Source organism: Limulus polyphemus, unplaced genomic scaffold, assembly GCF_000517525.1.
Source record: "Limulus polyphemus unplaced genomic scaffold, Limulus_polyphemus-2.1.2 Scaffold5758, whole genome shotgun sequence".
Classification (NCBI taxonomy): Eukaryota; Metazoa; Arthropoda; class Merostomata; order Xiphosura; family Limulidae; genus Limulus; species Limulus polyphemus.
This window is the reverse complement of record NW_013671368.1, coordinates 27,395-41,875: the sequence shown is the minus strand read 5'-3', so window position 1 is coordinate 41,875 and position 14,481 is coordinate 27,395. Positions and strand designations below refer to the sequence as shown.

The 14,481-nt window shown below is 34.4% G+C and overlaps 1 protein-coding gene across 1 annotated transcript in view; it reads right to left on the bottom strand.

Annotated features, from left to right (window-relative positions):
- Nucleotides 1–140: 140 nt before the first annotated feature.
- LOC106472950 (solute carrier family 15 member 4-like) overlaps nt 141–14,481 on the bottom strand; it is a 28,461-nt gene continuing 14,120 nt past the window's right edge. Inside the window, exons 5-7 of the mRNA XM_013933618.2 lie at nt 3,402–3,610; nt 2,953–3,074; nt 141–1,417 (exon numbers count right to left, since the gene is read on the bottom strand). Of these exons, the coding sequence (XP_013789072.1) occupies nt 975–1,417; nt 2,953–3,074; nt 3,402–3,610 (774 nt within the window). The 3' untranslated portion in view covers nt 141–974. The remainder of the gene's footprint in view (nt 1,418–2,952; nt 3,075–3,401; nt 3,611–14,481) is intronic.

Below are 14,481 nucleotides of genomic sequence, written 5' to 3'. Positions count from 1 at the left end.
TACTTGTTAGTAGTACGAGATATTATATATATATATATATATATATATATATATATATATACACACACATGAAAATGTTATCAAAATACTTAGAAATCACACAAGGTAACCTGCTGAAATATACTAAAATCTTGTTGTTGTTTTTTTGACAAAATCACCACTTTATCCAGTTATACCCTACCAATGTTTCTATACAAAAATACTTAATCAAACATTACTGGATGATGATATAAGATCTCTGAAATATCTTGTTTTAAAATTATTAAATTCACTTTTTAGTTAGTATAACAACATTATTACTAATATTAAAATGTATGTTCACATTTCATCCCATTTCTTCAGCTTGATAAACATTCCTTCATAAAGCTATCAGGAATGAAATCTTTTTAAAAAAATTGAAAAAAAAATGAGGAGGGGGACACTGTAGGAATGGACATAAGTTCACTTCTTTAAGTATCAATTCAATAACCAAAGAAAAATACATAATGGTTACTGTTTAATAAACTGCACACATATACTACTATAAACAGTAAAGCTTGTTTAAAAAACATCAATTTTAAGCCTCTTCATCATTTCAGACAATGAATAAAATATAAAACTGTTTTGCTAATAAGCAGGAATATCCAAGATTTAAAGATATCTTTGGCACCAAGATTCATCTTAGTTTCTTCCTTATAAACTAAAAGTAAAGAAAAAAAAAGACAATAAAGTGCATACATCTTTCGTTAATAAGATGGAAATTAAAAATAACATTAAAACATGAAAATAAAGATGAACTAAAAAAGCAAATATACTTTGCTGCTTCTCTATAAGTTTCAATGGCATTACACTTATAAACGTATTATTCCTTTCACTGCTCTATCTCTTCTGTCCTCGAGTTTTATCACTATAGAGATTCAGAGAATAAAGATTTGTTCTGCCTTTCTGTCCGATAAGATTCAGTTAAATGGGATTCTTATTTCTGTAATGGTGCTCTATTCTTGAGTGTTACTAGTAGAAGGCTCATTTTCATGAGGATTTATTTCTGTTGTGATGCTCTGTTCTAAAATGGTACTACCAGAAGGTTCAGTCTGGGGAGGTTTTTTCTGGGATCTATTTCTTTGTTCTTGAACACTGCTACTAAAAGAGACACTCTCTTGAGGGAATTGAGCTCCTGGCTTCCTAATTCTCAGTTTTCTAAACACACAGATGAATATAAACAAAGTCAATGATAAGATTCCTGCCAGAAGAAAAAAATACAAATTCAGTTGACCATAGTTGATGTTGCCGACATCGTAATCTTTGGGAAGCCAAACCTTTTTGAAGGCAAAGAGAAGCCCTGTCCCGAGAAAGCTTCCTAAGCCAGTAGAAAAACAGAAAAATCCCATGATAGTACTCTGCATTGTGGTAGGAGCCTGGGAATAGGCAAATTCCAACCCTATTTTGGAGAAAGTAATCTTAAATTAATAAAGAATGTTTCATAAAATTTTCTGAAATTCATTTGATATTATTCCACTTCAAAAATTCCACAAAATAATAATAACTTCAAATCTCAGCCTTTTTTAAAAGGCAAATTTTTCTGTGTTTGTGATAATAATAACACTGCACATTGGCAGGACAGTAACCTTAATTTTATTAAGACTAAGATGGAATCCAATAGTAATTGCATAATAGATATTACATAATTCAAACAATGCTATTCAAAGTAGGATGAAATACAATTCTACTTGCATAAAAAAATATGACAATAATATGTGTTGTGGATATACAAGAATAGGTGACTGTTGCTGGTTATATGATTGATGGCCGTCACTAAAAGCTGCTCGACTCTGGTATTGAGTAGCTCTTCACCCACTAAGCCTACACTTTCCATCTGTAGCAAAATGTTCAAGAGAATACATCCCATTCATCCTTGTAACTTACTTAAACTTTCCTGGACTTACAATGCACTTTTCCCACTTAGCAAACAACTGTTGTTTGGTCTGTTTAAGTCAGAAATTACATGTAATTTTCAAATTTATAAATATGTAATTTTTTTTTTTTCAAATTATTAAATATCTACTGTTACTAAAATTTTTGTTTGATTGGTAACTTTTTTTTAAAATCAAAAACAGGCTAATCCATCAGAAACCCAGTATATCAATACGTGTGCATGATGTAAATTAAGATGTCCAACTATTTAGTCTTGTATTGATAATAATTATAATCTATATGATTTTTTACTGGGATTTAAACAGTTACTTTTAATGCAAATTTTAATTGATACAAGATGAAACAACCGTCCTTCACAAAATGACTAAGATTGCCTGCTAGGAACTCCACGGCTTTTTTTCTTGGTACCATTGGAAAGGGTTAGACAATTACAAATAAATAAAATAACTGTAAACTCCAGAGTATCTTACAAGTTGTTTTATTTGCTTAACGTTTCAGCTTTAAGCCTTCATCAAGAGCATACGAAGGCATAAAGCTGAAAAGTTGAGTAAATAAAACAACTCTTAAGATTCTCTGAAATTCACAGTTGTTTTATTTATTTGTAATTAATTGTTCTATGCTCCAGTTGCATTTTGTAAATTTAAAAAATAAAGTGTTCCAAATGTTGGGCCACCCGTGTGGTTGTTTTGATTTTTTCCATATCTGTAGATTTTATGTTTGTGTCGCATATATTGTAGTTAATCGTATTACTTTTAGTTTTGTAATACTGTGGAAGAAGTCACTGTAAGAAATACACATGTATATATTTGCAATATGTAGTAATTTATTATAGCGAAAAAAAAATTATTTTTCCATACTTTTCTCACACCTACTAATTTGAAACTAGTACAACAAAAACATTTTACATTCCTGTAGTTTGTGCTACTGCCACAAGACAAGGCTTGGAATACAAAAGAAGTAAATATATTCAGATAAAATAAATTATCATTAAGCAATAATTAAATGCAAGATTTTTTTTATAATGTTATGAATATACAATACCTGCAATACTTGCAAAGACCTCACTGAGACCAATTAAAGCATATTGAGGAATCTGCCAAAACACCCACAGGTCTGCAGCATAATAGGTTGTGTTCCCTATAATTTGGACAACTGTCTCATTTCTGAAAACAAAAGAGGTTAGAGTCACAAGAATTCTACCTAAATATAACTGTGTAAGTAGGATTGTTTTAATATATAAGAAAAATATTTTAATTTGCTGCATCACAAAGATTTCTAATAAAATTATTTTTCGAACTTCTAATCCACAATCATAAATTTTAAAGGACAACTGCCCCCCACTTTCTATGTGATGTTTCTATATGCTTATTATCAGGTTAAATCTGTCATTCCCTGAAAAGGTTTAAAAATTAAAATAGGCAAACAAAGTAGTAACAAAATAAAACATTAACTCATTCACAATATAAAAACTGTGAAAGAATAATAACTACCTGTTTTGAACTAAATCAAGACGGTACGTTTCTAAAGCACCAGCAACAAGCATTGACATCACAGCAAAAGCCATTCCTAAAATTATCCGAACCAGCAAAGGTATCGGACAGTTTTTCCGATCTAAAAAGGGGTAGATTAGCCGATCTAACAGAGGTATGAAGATCAAAAGAAAGATGACATCAAAGATGGTCAACCAAGCTGCAGGAATCTAAAGAAGAAAACAACAATAACAAAAAAAAGAGGCATTATTTCTTAACCCTTATAATGGGGTCATGTGTTTTACACAGCCTTTAATCACCAGATAACCATGTTATACATATTATAATACTAAAAGTACTCAATGTATTTTCACAACAATTGGCAAGCTTTCAGTAAACATCAAAAGTGATTTGTAGGCAAAAAAAAACAAAATTTTTAGTTTAGTATTTTTACTAAAACTTTATCTGTAACTGTATGGAATCAGTGTGTTCATAGTGCAAAGTCATTAAGATTAAAACTTCTTTTCTTCATCTGAAAATTTTAAATTTAATTTACGTAATCCCTAAAAAACCCTAAATAAATAGGAAACGTTTTTTCCCAGAAAACTTTATTATTCTATCTGTTATTTTCTATATTATAACTCTATACATGATTGGTTGATTTGACCAAAATTAAATTACCCATTTTTCTTCATAGAATGACTGCAAATTGTAATAGGGAACCAAAATTGTTTATCCTAAAAAAGCCTAAAGTTCTTAACAGTATATGTCTATATATATTTAGTTTTATTGCCCTTTGAATCATGTCTAATTAATAATCACACCACACAAGCTGTAAATCACTTGGTGAACATGTAACTCACATTAACATTTCAAATTACTTAACATGAGTTTCTTGCAAGCATATCTCACAAGGAATTTTTACTATTGTGATTCTTTTTTTAGTATCTTATTTAACCTCTCTGCACAGGCATCCTTTACTACACATGTCATGAGGTTTTTAGTTACTTACATTCAAAATTTAATTACACTACTTTTTATTCATGTTATACCAATTAGTATAGGATAAAATAGAAGCTAATAATCCATATTTTAACAGTATGCAAGTTTTAAATTCTTAATTTTATAAGGCAATATTTATAAAAATCATGAATTTCCCCTAGTGTGAGAAATGTGACATTTTCTCTAGGCCTCCCCTCTTCTGTAATTTATTCACCACCCCTCCATTGAAATTTAATGTAAATTACTCACTATCAAATCGTCATTGCTCAGACAAAGCATAATTTTTATAGCCTTCAATCCTGTTTGGTTACAGAGCCATCATATAGAAAATCAGACCCCTCTTGCCACACCCACTTGTCACATCCTCTCTCTTTGAGGATTTGTTAATACTTCTCTACTACATTCAATATTATATTGTTTATAACCAATAGAAAGCCACGGTTTTCATTTATCACATAACATATTATATTACAGAAAATTGTCCATTTCTCTTTTAGTATATGTAGAGGGTTAAACACCATCCCCATTATGGTTGCAAATCTTCCTGTCATTACAGCATGTAGTTCAGACTTTGTCAACAGAGGGAGACAAGGTTTAATCTACAATGAAGCCTCAGTTTCATATTTTACAAAATCCCAGCCTATTAGGTTTCCACACCATTGCATAATTCCATAAAAAAATGTCACAAAGGCAACAAATGTAACCATACTGACATTAATGTTGACAATTGATTTTATTGCCAAAGTAGCACCATTTGCTGTTGCCTTCAAGGCATTAGCTACTGTACCTTTAGTGATTACGATGTTGTGTGCCTTAGTTTTGCTTTCCTCCGTTTCTGGGTAGAATAACTTAAGTAAGCCAAGGCTGAAGGGGCAAACATAACTGAAGCTGACAGTAAATGACTAGCACTAACCCCAAATATGTTAATGTAGAGAGTTAAAAACTATCCCCACAATGGTTGCAAGTCCTCCTGTCATCACATCGTATAGTTCAGATTTTGTCAATAGCAGGATACAATGTTTAATCATCAGTGGAACCTCATACTCATACATATATCACATTATTCCTTAAACACACAAACACACACATATATAATATATATATACACACACACACAAACACTTCACATTATTCTGTATTTTATGTTTTAACTCTTTCCATCGAAAGTAAAATTGTGTATGCCATGACCATCTGCAGTGTTAAAGTCACAATATAATTAACTACTTCCAAACAAATTTGGTCAAAGTTCAACCCAACTTATAACTATTAAACTATATCTACTAAAACTCTGAAAGTACTAAGTGTATCTTATAAAATTTGGTAAACTTTTAAAGCAAGTATTAGAAGTCTATTGTACACAAAAAGTCAGGTTTTATATGAAATATTTTTACCAAAGACTTGTCTTTGAATTTATACAGCCTTTATCGAGTCAACCTGAATGGAAAGTAATATTCATGTTAAGAATAAAAATATCTATTTTAATTTTACAGTGTTTTTTTTTAATTAATTACATTATTTCTAGAGCATCCCAAATGAATATGACAATTTTTTGTGTGGAACTTTCTATTTTATATCTTTTCTTTAACCTAATACTAACTGCATTGAAATAATCAATGCACATAAAATAAAAATCTCACAAATATGGAAAACAAATGAATAATACTATTTTTCTAGTGACTGCAGACTGTAACAGACAATTACAATTGTTTATCTTAATAGCATCAGCTTCTAATCTTTTTACACCTGCTTTCTTTTATTTAGTTCTATGGTTTATTGCTATAGTTTTGGACCCATTACTGCTTGTGAAAAGCAATGCATCACAACAGGAGCCCATTTAGAGCTTAGGGCAAACAAATAACAGGTTACAGGCATGCACGTACAATGAGCTTGCCTTCCCCATTGACTAAGCTCATGAAATTTTAAACATATTATTATTTTAAGCTTCATTACTTAACAAAAGAAGGTTAACATTTTCCTACACCAAAAATGTATCTCTGAGAGATACTTACCTCTTCTCATATAATAGCTTTTCTTGATTTGTGCTGCCCCCTATATACACAAGTTTCATTCACCACTAGCCTTGAGGCTCCACCTAACATCACATTTTTACATGTGGTATAGCTGCAGTGTAGCATGCAAATGAGCATTTGACCACGCTCCAATAATAGGAGTGCAACACACCCTCCTAGCACAATCGTCACTTCCAGATTAGGCAAAAGAAAAGGATAAGTATCTATTGGAAATACATTTTCAGTGATATGATATGTATAGGGTCACACTTATGGGAGACCACACCCCATCTGTACCAGGTATACTGTTCACCCATTGTAAAGATAACATGTTGCTAAATCGGATGGAAAAGATGCTAGTACAATCAGTAATAGAATGTGCCAGATGGTGTAGAGTGGTGAGGGCACATCAGGCTGTATTCAGTGGGTCAACTCTAGTCCAAAACCAGGTGGCATCAGGTATTTGTCTTCTTGTCCACAGTAGGAGGAGGGTCCCAACTATCTTCACCTAAAACCCAGGAAGCAGAAGGGAAAAACAACTTCTGTTCTGACAACAGAAGTAAGGACACGTGTAGACCCAATACACAATCAATACCAGGCTACCCATGAACCTGACATCCAGACAACATTAGAAAGGGGGAATGCACATGTGGTGGGTCAACTCCAGTCCAAAACCAGGCAGCATCAAAAATTTTTTGTTCAGTCTGCAATAGGAGTAGGGCCCCTACAAACCATATGTGTTAGAACTTATGTTGGCTGGTCCTACACCGATTCAACAACAGACTGCCCAGGAACTAGCAATCAGGCAGTAGTAGAATGGGGGAAAACCAGCCAGAGGGGTAAACTGCATGTGGTGGATTCGTCCAGTCCAAAAACAGGTGGCATCAGGAACTTGTCTTCTGGTCCATGGCAGAAGGAGAGTACTCACCATCTACACTAACAGAACACCATCAACCTACTCTCAACTAAGTGGAATTGGTCATACTCAGGAGGAGGTCTCTATGGTCCACCATCTCAGTAGCTAGGAACTGGTAAATGGCAAAAACTCTCATATTCCATTGGAAGAGAGAAGGAATAGCACAGTGGGGAGTCTGGAGGAACACAATACCAAAAGACAATGCATGAAAACCCTATTTTGAAAAGTAGGCCAGTCCCAGTTTATTCAACTAGGACTAGAGGGATGGGCACAGTCTGATATGGACCTTATATATATGAAGCAAGAAACTGTGAGGAACCCTGTAGCAGCCTTTTGAAATACTCTTATTTCATCAATAAGCATTATAGACCTGTAAGATCATATGGTTCAGACTTAAAGTTAAGTATACCAGAATAGGCACCAGTTGCCATTGAGTAGGATCCAGAAATGTAGAAATAGGCCATTGTAAAGATAAGATACATAAAAAGAGAACTTACCCATTCAGAGAAAGTAAGGGGTATGTAGAATGACGACAGGAGAAAGTCGTTATCTGGAAGAAGAATAGATGGCCAGAAGATCAAGAAAAGGTGTGACCAAACTAAGTAGGGCAGTCCACATGCCAGTTTGCACAAACTCCTCCAACAGATGATGGAGGTGAAGAGCCAGAGAAAAAAGTATCAAATTTGGTGAGTAGGCTTGAAAGAGTCAATGTGAATCTATATGTGGATGAGGTGCTGTAGCCATCCCTTGAGAGTAATGATGCGAATTCACGTAAGAATCAAGACATTCCCCATCTTATCAAGGTGGCATCTGGAAACAGAAGGAGACCCAAATGAGAGGAAGAGGAATACCCACTATGGGAGTAGTCTAACCAAGTCACCAGGTGAAGACTTTGAGTAAAAAAGGAGAAAAGAGAATTTTTGTGAACAACAAATCCCAAGCAAGGATCTAAAGAATGTGCAGTCCATTGTAGCCATCACAATTAAACATGGCATAAGGGGATACAGGATTCCATGGAAGCCCATGTCCCCAAAAGAGAGATAACCAACCACACAGTGAGGGAAGATGATGATATAGCATGGGAAACCAATTGCTCCATGTCCATCAAATAAAGAGTAGAAGGCCAGGCCCTGCAGCCATATGAACAAAATAAAGCACTCAAGTGAATGAGAAAAGAAATGGATGTGAGAGGAGACTCCTCCAAGATGAAACAACCAGCCCAGATGTACCACTTCCCAAAGGAGGCTTGTAAGGACACAACCAAATAAGAAAAGCATCTGAGATATCCACCTCAGTCATTCTAAGACCTGGAATGAGAGAGCACTGCAGGGTGAGAAATTTCCCATATGAAAATAAGGGAAGACGAGACACCGACCGAGATATGAAAGATGTAAGACTCAATACCTATCTACAGAGAACAAAAACTTGGAATAGGATGAGAAACTCATCCAATAGTGGTTGTAGCCATTAGGACCAACACTGCCATAGACCAATGTTGGTAAGAAACAAGATCCCTAGGAGAATGTAAAATAATGGGAACAGGAGACATTGGAGGAGGAGAAGAAAAGACAAAGGTGGAGACTCTCTGACAGAAATACCAGTAATCAACAATTGGCCATAAACAAAGGTCCACAAACTGACAGCACCAATGTCTATAAGTGGTGGAGGGACAGGTAGGAAGAGGAATGGGAAGTGGTGACAGAGAGAGTGAAGAGGAAGCAGAAGGTCAGAGGGCAAAGAAGGAGCATGGGAGAGATGGTAAGCTAGTGAGGATGAGGCATAGCATTGGTATGTGACCCTAACATATGACACCAGAGATACAAGTATACCAGTAAAATAATACAGCAGATGAAAGGAGCCAGAAGACATATGAAATATAAGAGAGGGAAAAGCAATTGAGAAACAATGACATCATCCCTCAACTCTAGCAAAAATCAACCACATAAAAATTGAAATACTAATGAAGATAAACATACTATTGTAGAAAAGATAAGTGAATAAGCATCCATCAAAAACACCACAAGAGATTGGTGAATTACCAAAGAATAAAGGTTAAAAAAGGAACAATAATGGAAAAGAGTAGTGCATGTAAGACAAAGGTAGGAAAACCTCCTCCTATGAAAGACGAACAAACCGATACAGATATGAGGAAACAAATGAAGGAGGACACGAGTGTCCCAAAGAATTGGTAAAAATAACTGAATATATATAAAAAAAACATACCTGAGAAACCTAGCCATGAAATCACGTAAAAGGCTGAGGTAGTATCAAGGCAATATGGGTATTAGATGAGCCAAAGGTAGGTGAGAAAAATTGGCAAAATCTCTTCCTTGATGAACAAGAGACATTGGCAGAGGTATGTCAGGGACAAAAGAAGGCTCAGGCCAAATGAAAGACTTCATCACCCGCTGCACAAAACCAATCACCTCTTCCAACAGACAAACCCAATGAAAATATAGTTGGTAAGCTAGCATGTACAAAGTCACGTTGTTTCACACCAGACAAAGTGCAAGTTACTGACACGTGAAACATTGTCTTTGTAGATACTTCTACTGAAAAATGCTTGTATCTGAAAATTTACTAACAAAAAAATAAAAAAAAAATAAATGTCATTATATGAGTGCCAAATTGAGAAGTGACGATTGTGCTCTACAGAATAGAAGTTTTGGTTTCGTTTGTTTTGAATTTTGCACAAAGCTACATGAGGGCTATCTGTGTTAGCCATCCCTAATTTAGAAGTGAAAGCCTAGAGGGAAGGCAGCTAGTCATCACCACCCCCCACCAAATCTTGGGCTACTCTTTTACTAACAAATAGTACATTACATTATAATGCCCCCATGGCTGAAAGGGCAAGGATGTTTGGTGGGACAGGGATTCAAACCCGTGACCATCAGATTGCAAGTCAAGCACCATAACCACCTGGCGATGCTGGGCCCAGAATAGAGGAAGTCAGTGTGCTAGAAGGGTGTGTCACATTCCTATTGGTGGAGGGTTGTGTGCTCATTTTCAAGCTACAATGCAACTATACCCTTGCAAACATGTGATGTCAGGTCAAAGCCTCAAGGCTAGTGGTGAACAAAAATTGCACATATAGAGGACAGAACAAATCGAGGAAAGCTATTATGTGAGAAGAGGTAAGGTATTGTATCAAAGTTTATCATTTTTATGTTTTTGTTACTTTTATGTACAGAAAAAATAAGAAATTTCACACCTTATTTTAGGTTTCAGTTTTTTAGCTGTCAGGAGGCCTGTCTTCATTTATTCCCAATATTTGTTCATTATCCAAAAAAAAATTCATCTAGCTTTTAAATATGCATTTTATAACACACAAATGTATCAGTCACTAAAATAGAATGTTCCAAAACTACCATAATCTAGCTTTCAAATTAAACTACATACAAGTTAAAAAACAATTTCAGAATTGAATAATAATAATAATAATAATCACAGACAAAGAAACTAATGCCAACTCTCTATTCTTCAACAAGAGGCAGCTGTAAAAAGCTATACGTAGAGAAAAACTTGTTTTTTCTATTCATTTAAGCATGTCCATAAGACATATAGAGATGATGTTTTAACTGTCATGAAAGACAAAACAGATAGGAGGAGCTTCTTTGGCAGGTTTGACAAATTTATTAATATTTCAGAAAAATGAGAAAGTATGTGGCTCAAATTTTATATTCTTGGTTGTCATTGTAAATAGCTTGTGTTTCTAGCTGGTTGGACACTCATAAAGTTGTAATTTTCCAACACTGAAAATGTATTTCTGATACATACTTACCTCGCCACTAACCTTGATATTTCCATCTACCCTCACGTGTTTACACGTGATACAACTGCACTGTAGCATGCAAATAAGCATGCGAGAATCCTCCACTAATAAGAGAACAACACACCCTCCTGGTGCAGCTTGCTCCTTCTATACTGTATAGTTCAATCTTCACTTCGAGATTAGGCCAAAAAAAAAGAAGCACAAGAAGTGGGGAGGAAGGGTGAAAAGTCCAGCCAGAAGAGTGAATTGTATTTGGTGGATCATCTCCAGCCCAAAACCAGGTGGTGCTGCGTATTTATCTTCCAGTCCTCAGTAGGAGGAGGGTTCATACCATCTACACCAACAGAACACCACCACCCTACATTCAAGTGAATGGGATTGAGAACACTCGGGAAGATGCTTCCATGGTTCACCACCCCAGCATCTAGGAGCTGGTAAGTGGCAAAGACTCCCATACTTTTATCAAAAAAAGGGAAACTATGTTGTGGGGAGTCCGGGGGAATGCAACACTGGACAAAGTGCAATGGGTGACCATGAAATTATTTTTTAAAAGCAGGCCAGTCCCGATATATTCAACCAGGATCAGAAGAATGGGCAGCTATCCCAACACTGCTTTACTAATGACAGTCCACGAGTTGGTAGAGTCTGGGATGGACACATTTATAATGCAAAACACCACAGTGGGCATTGTAGACCTGAAAGGACATACAGCATGAATTTATGGATTAGTTTACTGAGACAGGAACCTCTTGTCACAGAGCAGGATCCAACATATAAAATGTGCTCCTATAATGAAAATAATGAAATTGAAAAATCATTTACACACTCACAGTGGAACTGAGGAGTGTAGGATTGGCAGTACTCGATATCATGATGAGAAGTAAATGGCTACATTATGATGATAATTACAGACGACAGTGTGTGGTGTGGTCCTGGATGATTTCCTCCCTTGGGCGATGGAAGTAGGCAGGCAGGGAGAGAGAGAGGAGCCAGATCTAAAGAGAGGATATCTGGAAAATATGTCAGGAACTGGGTAACAAAGAATAGGTCAACCAAATAAGTTGGTGAATCCAATCTCTAAGTGTGATAGGGAAACATCTTGTGCAGAGGAAGGGTTCCAATGGAGAAAGAGGTGGGAATACAAATAGGAAATGAAAGGAAGATAAATAGCTGTGAATGTTTGATGAAGTGGATGAAGTAGCCAAAAGGAATGAAACAAAACAGAGTGGTAAGCAGAGGAAAAAAAACTATTGGAATGGAAAGAGTGGAAAGTATTGATAAGGCTCCAGATAACCAGCAATGGTAGACACAGAAGAACCATTATCAAACAGCCAGGTAAATAATTATGAGACATGAGGAACACTAGTACAGGAAAGGAGGTAACCAAGGCACATAGACCAATGTCAAAAAAACCATTAATCCTTTCGACATGGGTACCTCTTTAAACATCTTTCTGCACAAGTCACAAAGCTACATTCAAACTTTAATTAAACATCTTTACTGTCAAAGTATGTCAATGAAATTAACATTATAATGTATGTTAAAATTAAAAGTTTTATGTTACCTATGTTTTAATTGCCTTTATTTCAAAATAAATCTTTAAAACATTCCTAAACATTAGTTTTGTCCTTACATGATGCACATGAATTCATAAATCTGAACTTTCACAAACTCTAACATGAACCAACAACAACAATGCATGTCTAGACAAAAAACTACATTTACTGTGCTATTTACACATATATTCCAAAGTTCTTTGATTGAGTTCAGTTGAAACAAGATATAAATTTTGCCAACCTCTGACAGGTGCGATGCCAACCATCTCTACTTAGCCTTGATATTTACAAGCCACATGTACTTATTTGATGCACATGTTTATAACCATTAGAAATAGATAATTTTACACTATAATCCAACAATAGTTATTTTGAAATTGGCCACAATTTTCATCATCAGGTAGGTGTAACTGCAGGTAGTATTGTTCTGCTGTGTCCACAATAGCACTTATGGTTGTTTCTTACCTAAGTATGTTTTAGTTAGCGAGAAATGGTTAAATTGTATTTAGGTCTTACTTTCATAATTTAGTTAATTGTGTATTATTTAAGTACTAAAATGCATAATTGAAAGGTTTAAACATTTTAAAAAATATATATCAAACTTTCCTTCAGTTCTCAAGGCTCACAATCTCATGTGAGTGCAAGGTAATTTTTCCAAAGGCTTGCACATCTCTTCTGAAAATATGCCCTGAGAGCACCGTTGACTTGTGTTGAGATGGATAATAAATGGTAAACAGGAAAGGAAAATAAAACATTAAAAAATAAACTATATGTGAAAACGAAAAGACCCGAAATGAAATTACATAGTTTTGAAACCTTCAAAACAAATGCTCCATTAAAAGAAAATGAAAAAAGGGTATTATTTATTTTACTTCATATTTTTAATTGATGATTTTACTAGTTAGTGTTAGGTTGGAGAAAATAAGTGATAGAGTTTTACCATAAAAAATCTCATCATATTCATTTAGAAAGTCACAGGGGTTGTGTATATGAAATATGAAACTGTAAGATCAAAACAGGTATTTTCATTCTTAACATTGGTCCACCATTCATACAGAATGACTCACAAATAATCCATAGTAAAACTACTTTATTAAAAAATCCAATTTTTAATTCTTACTAAAATCTTCTCAAATTTCTTAAGACACTTACTGCATTCAGAATTCCATTATCTATAGCTTAGAGGTGGGAAAAATCAACAGACTTTGTATGGAAAGAGTTAAAGCTGATATTGTATTGATAATGTATAATTTCACAGAACACGCAAAATCACTATCACTCATGATTTGAAATAAAAAGATTGTTATTAGACACATTATCAATCATCATTTTAAGGAAAAAACTTGCTATTAAATAATCATCCATCATCACTTGAAAGAAAGGCTAGTTATTAGATACATTACCTCTCATTACATGAAAAGACTAATCATTAGATACATTATCCATAATCACATGAAAACAAAAGTCTACTCAAATACATTGTTCCTCATCACTTGAAAGAAGAGGCTCGTAATCAGATATATTATCTCTCATCACTTGAAAGAAAAACCATTATCAGATACATTCACCTTCATCACTTGTAAAGGAAAGGATAACACTTTGTACTCATCATACTCATCACTAGAAAGAAAAGGCTAGTTGTTAGATATAATATCTCTCACCAATTGAAAGAAATGGCTTGTTATTAGATACATTTTCTACTGATCACTTCTAAAGCAAAGGATTTGTTATTAGATACATTATTACTTATCACAGAAATTAAAAACCTTGTTATCAGACATGTTATCCCACATCACATGAGAGAAAAAGCTTGTTATTAAACACATTATTCTTAACAAAAAACACC